General features: G+C 40.4%; 1 protein-coding gene across 1 annotated transcript in view; it reads left to right on the top strand.

Annotated features, from left to right (window-relative positions):
• The first annotated feature begins 4,575 nt into the window (after positions 1 to 4,575).
• DPYSL4 (dihydropyrimidinase like 4) overlaps positions 4,576 to 7,837 on the top strand; it is a 40,151-nt gene continuing 36,889 nt past the window's right edge. The window contains exon 1 of the mRNA XM_018553674.1: positions 4,576 to 4,923. Coding sequence (XP_018409176.1) covers positions 4,576 to 4,923 — 348 coding nt within the window. The remainder of the gene's footprint in view (positions 4,924 to 7,837) is intronic.

The following is a 7,837-nucleotide window of genomic DNA, read 5'->3' as shown; positions in this document are numbered from 1 at the left end:
CGGAACTTCTGGTCAGAGGAAATCTTTCTCTGACCGGCAGTGCCGTAAGTAATGACCCACCCCAGGGCTTCCTGATTGGCCGGGAAGCCAGCTCTATGCTGATTGGCTGGAAAGCTGCAATCCCAGCCAATCCAGAAGCCAGGAGGCGGGTAATAACTCACCGCCGGGCTTCCTGATTGTCCAGGAAGCTGGCTCGATGCTGTTTGGCTGGGAAGCCAGTTTTCCAGCCAATCACAATCGAGCCAGTCAAACAACATGGAGATGACTTCCCAGGCTATCAGGAAGCCGGGTAGCATGTCATTAGAGCCACCCAGCTTCCGGATTGCCCGGGAAGCCGGCTTCATGCCAGTGAAAGCACTTGTATCAGCACTCTGTATCATACTCAATATCAGTGCATCCCTAGTTTTAACCCTCCCACACTCTATACAAAAAAAAAGGTTTTCCTGGAGTTGGGTTTTAGAAGGGGCACTGTAATTTTATCTATGATACTTGGAAGACATCTGCGCTACTTGGAAGCCAACAAGGTCCAGAACTTAAAACCCAACTTAAATACGAAAAGTAGGTCTACTTTATTTCATTTGTTTCCGGACTGACCACTTAGCTTACCCACAATTTATGCAGTACACATTTCCTCCTGCATAAGAGATCTTTAGCCAAGGTAAACATAAATAAAGTATTGGCATTAAAAACATGGCTGTTCCTATATAATGGATGAATAGATGTTGTCAGTCACCAGTCACCACTAAGGCACCATTAAATCAACATGTCTTTAGTTTCTTTTGACCCTTTGCAGCTTAATGTGTATTTATGTAAATAGATGTCATATGTCTATAGAAATATCCATATGCTGCCCAAGCCTAACAGCCAAACACATTGTTTGATCCAATGGAAAAAAAATGTGATCAGACTTAATGAAGACGTTGTGAATGAGATGAACCTCTGCTGACTTCCATCACCCAATCATGTGCAAGCAAAAATAATGTTTTTTTTTTTTTCCTTGCACAAGATTGGGTATTATCTGCACCACATTCACTAAGCTGACGGAAAGTTCCCCTGCAAAGTGCAAACTCCCTGACAGTGAACAGCTTATTTACCTTTAGTAAATCGACCCTATAGTCTCTATTACAGAGAAGCGGCACTAGCCCACCTCTTCAAATACAGAACAGGGCCCTAAGCTCAATGGTATAGACAGACATTAGAGCCATGAATACAATACTTAAGGCAGTGAGTGGTGGCTTGGGCTCAATGCTCCAAACAAAGAACAGTAGCACAAACAAAGAAATGTAGCAGCAACGGTCATATTTTAATCACTGCACTTCTGAGAAGCAGAGCAAAGAGCACCTCTTTGGTATTGAGGTTTAGGGTAGCTGGAAAAGCAAGTTGGCAAATAGACGTGCAATGATGTTGCCATAGGTAACACCATCTTTCTTTTCAATTTTTGGTGGTGCAAATATCATTCCATTATTAAAGTATATCAATACCCAAAATCAAAAATGTAATATATTGCACATTACCAATCTTTAGATGTGGAGCTGCATTAGTTTTCTTTTTTAGGATTATTTTTCTTGATTTTCACCTGCTGATACGGCCAGTAAATCTGTTATTTTTCAACTTCCTTTAACAGGCCAAGCTGTCCAGAAAAAGTGGCATATAGAGGGTTGAGACAAACCATTTAGCACTGACAGGGGTGCTTACAGTAGGCAGATTTTATTCATTCATGTAAAACCTTTCTCCTAACATGGAAAAACTGTTGCTGTAACTGCTTAAAAAGTGTTAGCTGGACTTTAGCTTTAATTTGTTAGTCATGTCCATCTAAGGGGGTTATTCACAGAGCTTGCTGAAGGATCAGCCGAAGCTTCAGCTGCTGGAAGGGCTGCTGCAGTGGCGGAGCTAAGGAACAAAGGGCCCTGGTGCAAGATTTTTTTTGGGCCCCCCCCAAAAAAAAGCCACAAACACAGCGCTCTCCTCCCGCAGCGCTCGGCCGGCTGTCACTTTCTCTCCTCCCTGCTGGGACACAGAGCAGCGCCCAGCGGGGAGGAAAGAAAGCACGGATGCGCTGCTGTATCAGCAGAAAAATTGCACTTTTGGCATTTGGCCAAAAGTGCCATTTCCGGCTGATACCTTTTGGCAGCCGATTTATCGGTGCAGCCCTAATATTTACAGCAATGCAGAATGCCACAGGCTATAGAGGTCTACACATCCCAGCAATACTTTATATAACAATAGCATTTCTGTATAAAGTACTGCTGAGATTTGTAGTCCTCTATAGAGGGTGCCATTCTGCAACAGTACTTTATACAACATTAGGCTACAAATAATTATTATTTAAATTAATGATTTACCCCCCCTTACCTCTTCTGGACGGTCTTCTGTCTTCATCTGTTTCCAGTTTGCTGGGTCCTCACTGCTGTGTGCCACTGGTGGTGTGAATAGCCGAACGTTGTTCGGCTCACTTCACTACGGCTCAGTTATTCACTCGTCTGCACACAGCAGCTTAGTGAATAACCCTGTAAATGTGCTAGTCCATCTAACACATCCCTCACCGCTGCGGTCCAACGGTGGATTCATAGAGTGAAGACACCCTAAGACAGGAAGTGTGTTACTGGCTGGATCAACAGATGAAAATAAAGGGGGGAAATCCTAATGTAGTCACCACATTTATGGACTGGTAAGCTGCAATGTATAGGATGTTTGTTTTTGGGTTAATAACACTTTAACATTTTCATTTCCAACTTAGAGGAACCCTTGACAGCTTTTTATGTCATGTTATATATTCCACTTTAAAAAAATTATAATAATTGCACACATCTTCATAAAAGAAAAACAATGTACGTTTATTAGTGGATCACAGGTGCAATGATCTGGCTCCTGCAGCTTCTCCCTCCCATCCCTGTCCATACCAGGGTATAGACATTAAGTAAAATGGACGGGAGGAAGAATAAATGGACTACAAGTGCAGTGATGTCACCGCACTTGTTTTCCATTGAGAACTGCAAATCCCTCTCCAACAGTGGCTTTTGGGACTTGCAGTTTCTCCGTTCACAGATCCTGTCAAATGAATGAATGGATGACACGGCTGAGGAGCAGCCTGCAGGGAGAAGAACAAGACCATGTTTCACAGTACACCCTGAATATGGATGGTACATGCAACATGGTCCAAAAGGTAAACTTAGCCTTTAAGTCACCTCAGCTTGCCTTGCTGTGTTTGTGTGTATAGAGGAGACACGCAGAGCTTACTAGCACACACAAAGGTGACTCCATAGGACCCTGCAAGGGAAAGGAGCCACCCTAAAACAGGATATCAGGGCCAGTGCTCAGGGGACCAGCTGATTCTGCTGGGGACTAAAACTTTTAAACATCAAGGAGCAGCATCCATTGCAAGTGATTTCATCAGCATTTGAAATAACTTAAAAACCTTTTAACTTCAATATCACTCTAACGCAGAAACCTGGGAAGAAACTTAGAGATACATTAACATTTTACTAATGTTGCTCCAAATCAAAGAATTAGAAAAACAGTATACAACATTTAGGCCTCATTCACACGGGTACAGATCCATGCTGTGTGCACGGCCGTATCGGGCCGCTCCCGGGGAAGGGCATGTGCTTCTCTATGGGACTACGAGGCCGTACGCCCCTCTACGGTCACCCCAAGTGCAGGTCCGTACGGGTGCGGATGTCCGTACAGGATGGATCCTGTCTGCATCCGAGCAGGGACACCCGCACCCGTATGGACGTGCAGGTCGGTTTACCGTAGGGGGGCATACGGACGCGTACTCCCATAGAGAAGGACAGGCTGCTGTGTAGAAATCACACGCAACACCTGTCCTTCCCGGGAGCTGCCTGATACGGCTGTGCACGAAGCACAGATCTGTAGGGGCCGCACGTAACCAGTGTGAATGAGGCCTTAAAGAGCGATGCCAGAATGACAATAGAGTGGAGTAAATGCAATGGGGGAATTTATCAAGACTGGAGCAGACAAAATCTGGAGCAGATTTGCACTGCAACCAATCAGCTTCTCTGTCTCATTTCCAAATCTTACCTGACAAAAGAAGAGAGATGCTGATTGGTTGCCATGGGCAACTGCTCCAGATTTTGTCTGCTCCAATTTTAATGAATTTCCCTCAAAGTATAACTGACAATTTCTCCAATGCTAACACATTTGACAAACCAGGAAAGAAACTTACAAATGCATTGAAAATGTCCTAATGTTGCTCTCAGAGAGTAAAAAAGTATTTCATTATTCTTCAGTGTAACAATTAAAGAGCAATGGCAGAAGTTGGAAACAGCAGTGTTTATAAATACAATAATGATCTTCTACAAATATACAATTTCTCTTCAGCCTTCACACAGCCAGCTCCCCGGTGTAATTCGCACCACTTCAGCACCACACCCATTGGACAGCTCAGTCAGCCCTAAATGGAGCTGCCAGCTGGGGTATTCTAGCCTCAGGGGGTTATGTGACACGTTGTAGACAGTGGTCCCTTCCTCAAATTGAGCCTGGCAGACCAGGAGCACACTTCACTTCACATTATCACAGCGGACAACCTGCAGAGAGCCTGCACAACCAGCAGACATGGCATACAGGGGGAAGACAGACAAAGTCCTGGAAGAAGTGCCCAGCTACTTCTCTAAGCTGGGTTCAGAAAGTCCAAAGCCCAGGCAGAAATATGGGGGGATGTTCTGCAACGTGGAGGGGGCCTTTGAGAACAAGACCATCAATTTTGAGTCACTGAGTGTTGGCAAGAGAAATGGAAGTAAGAAGATGGATGGGGGCAGTTCTGGTACTGGTTCTGATGGGCTCAGTGAGTCCGGCAGTGAGAGCAGCAGCATGGGCAGTGTGGATGGACTGGGATCTGCTGAGAAGATGGACCTTCAGAGACTTGAACCTGTCACAGTGGCTGAACCAGCTACTTATAGCCAGGTAATGGCAGCATGATGAACACTTCTCTACTATGTGTCTGCTGTAACTAGTATTGGCAGTAGTGGCGTTATCTCATTATTGTCCATATATTATTATTATTATTATTAGAAGTAGTGGTGGTATCTCATTGTAGTTCATCTTTTATTATTATTAGTAGTGGTGGTATCTCATTGTAGTTCATCTTTTTTTAATTATTATTATTATTAGAAGTAGTGGTGGTATCTCATTGTAGTTCATCTTTTATTATTAGAAGTAGTGGTGTTATCTCATTGTAGTTCATCTTTTATTATTAGAAGTAGTGGTGGTATCTCATTATTGTCCATATTTTAATATTAGAAGTAGTGGTGGTATTTCATTATTGTTCATATTTTATTATTAGGCAGTTGAAAAATAATTAGTAGTAGTAGCAGTGGTATTAGCAGTGGTATTAGCAGTTTTTATTATTAGTATTATTATTATTATTAGCAGTGCATGGTATAGCCAGGTAATGGCAGCATGTGTCTGTGTCTGCTGCCACTAGTATTGGTAGTAGTGGTGGTATCTCATCATTGTCCATATATTATTATTATTATTAGAAGTAGTGGTGGTATCTCATTATTGTCCATATATTATTATTAGAAGTAGTGGTGGTATCTCATTATTGTCCATATATTATTATTAGAAGTGTTGTGATATCTCATTATTGTTCATATATTATTATTAGAAGTGTTGTGATATCTCATTATTGTCCATATATTATTATTAGAAGTAGCGGTGATATTTCATTATTGTTTATATTTTATTATTAGTAGTAGTGGTGGTATCTCATTATTGTCCATATTTTAATATTAAAGTAGTGGTAGTATTCCATTATTGTTCATATATTATTATTAGAAGTAGCGGTGATATTTCATTATTGTTTATATTTTATTATTAGTAGTAGTGGTGGTATCTCATTATTGTCCATATTTTAATATTAAAGTAGTGGTAGTATTCCATTATTGTTCATATTTTATTATTAGCAGTAGTGGTTGAAGATGAATTATTAGTAGTACCAGTGATAGTAGCAGTTTTGTTGTATTATTATTATTATTATTATTAGCAGATGGTATCTCATTTTTTAAATTATTATTATTATTAGCAGTGGTGGTGGAAGGTTGTAAATTATTAGTATTAGTAGTGGTATCGTATTATTATTATTTATTAATCTTATTAGCAAAGGTGGTGGAACATTGTTAATTATTATTAGTAGTAGTGATATTAGTAGGGGTAACCATATATTATTATTATTATTTGTATCATTATTATGATTGTTATTATTATTAATAATGAATACTTATTACAGTATGGGTGGAAGATTGTTAATTATTATTAATAGCAGTGTTATTAGTAGTAAATAATAATAATAATAATTATCATCATTGTCCGCTATCTAATTTGTATTCATATTTGCAATGGTGGAAGATTGTAATTTGTGATAGCAATGTTTATAGTGCTTTATTATCTTTATTGTTATTATCAGATCAGTGAATGTATAACAATCGTATTATTGTTGTTATTGTTATTAGTAGCAGTGGTGGAAGATTGTTTATTATTATTACTAGTAGCAGTGTTGGTAGTGGTATGTTATCATTAGTATTATTATGTTTATTATTGGCAGTGGCTGGTAACTCATTATTATTTTTAGCAGTAGTGGTTTATCTTATTTTATTATTATTTTGATTAGTAATGGGGGAAGATGAATTAGTAGTGTGGGTACCTTGTATTATTATTTCATATTTTGTGGGAGGTATGTGTATACTAAGAGGGAGATATAAATATATTTTCCTTCGTGGGAGGTATGTATTTACTATACTGTGGGAGAGGTATACAGTATATGTACTTTACCAAGTAGAACGCATGTATTTACTATACCTTGGGGGATTTATAATTATACTATACATAGGAGGAGGTCTGTATTTACTACTGTGGGAGAAGTATGTATGTACTATACTTAGGAGGAGGTCTGTATTTACTACTATGGGAGAAGTATGTATGTACTATACTTAGGAGGAGGTCTGTATTTACTACTGTGGTAGAAGTATGTATGTACTATACTTAGGCGGAGGTCTGTATTTACTATTGTGGGATAAGTATGTATGTACTATACTTAGGAGGAGGGCTGTATTTACTACTGTGGGAGAAGTATGTATGTACTATACTTAGGAGGAGGTCTGTATTTACTACTGTGGGAGAAGTATGTATGTACTATACTTAGGAGGAGGTCTGTATTTACTACTGTGGGAGAAGTATGTATGTACTATACTTAGGAGGAGGTCTGTATTTACTATAATGTGGGAGAAGTATGTACTTATTATACTTTGAGAGATGGTTAACCAGCAAGAACTCACTACCCCATAGTTTGAAGATTATAATTAATTAGCGATGTACTTTTTAAATAACCATTTCCCGATCTTGCAATCCAGGTCATCATAAACAATCCCTGTAACATGTATGTACAACCCCTGTAACATGTATGTTCAATCCCTGTAACATGTATGTAGAGTAAAGTAGATCTCAGAGGAGAGAGGATTTGCTCATCGATGATTAATGATATATTTGATGGGTCACCTTGGCGCCATTGCTGTCAATACAGCTTCCCAATGATCCCCTTGCAGTGTATGTCGCCTGCCTGTGCTGTAGCGTTGTACCCAGCCAGCCTAGCTCCCTATAGCCTGGGTGGATGTGTGATGGTTGTGATCGCTGGCTCTCTGGGTCCAGGCACGGACTGGCATGGCATGCAGCAGCCGGGTGCCCTGTGATTTCCCTGATTGTAGATGTGTCTTTTGTTTGCCCTCTGCTGGGTGTAGGGAGGGAGGGGGGAGGGGGCTGGATCGTGGCCGTAGGAGAGGCCCCTGGATGGAGCTTGCAGGATGAGGCTCGCATTGTAATGACA

Source organism: Nanorana parkeri, unplaced genomic scaffold, assembly GCF_000935625.1.
Source record: "Nanorana parkeri isolate BGI_ZX_2015 unplaced genomic scaffold, ASM93562v1 scaffold127, whole genome shotgun sequence".
Lineage (NCBI taxonomy): Eukaryota > Metazoa > Chordata > Amphibia > Anura > Dicroglossidae > Nanorana > Nanorana parkeri.
This window is presented reverse-complemented; position numbering and strand designations above follow the sequence as displayed.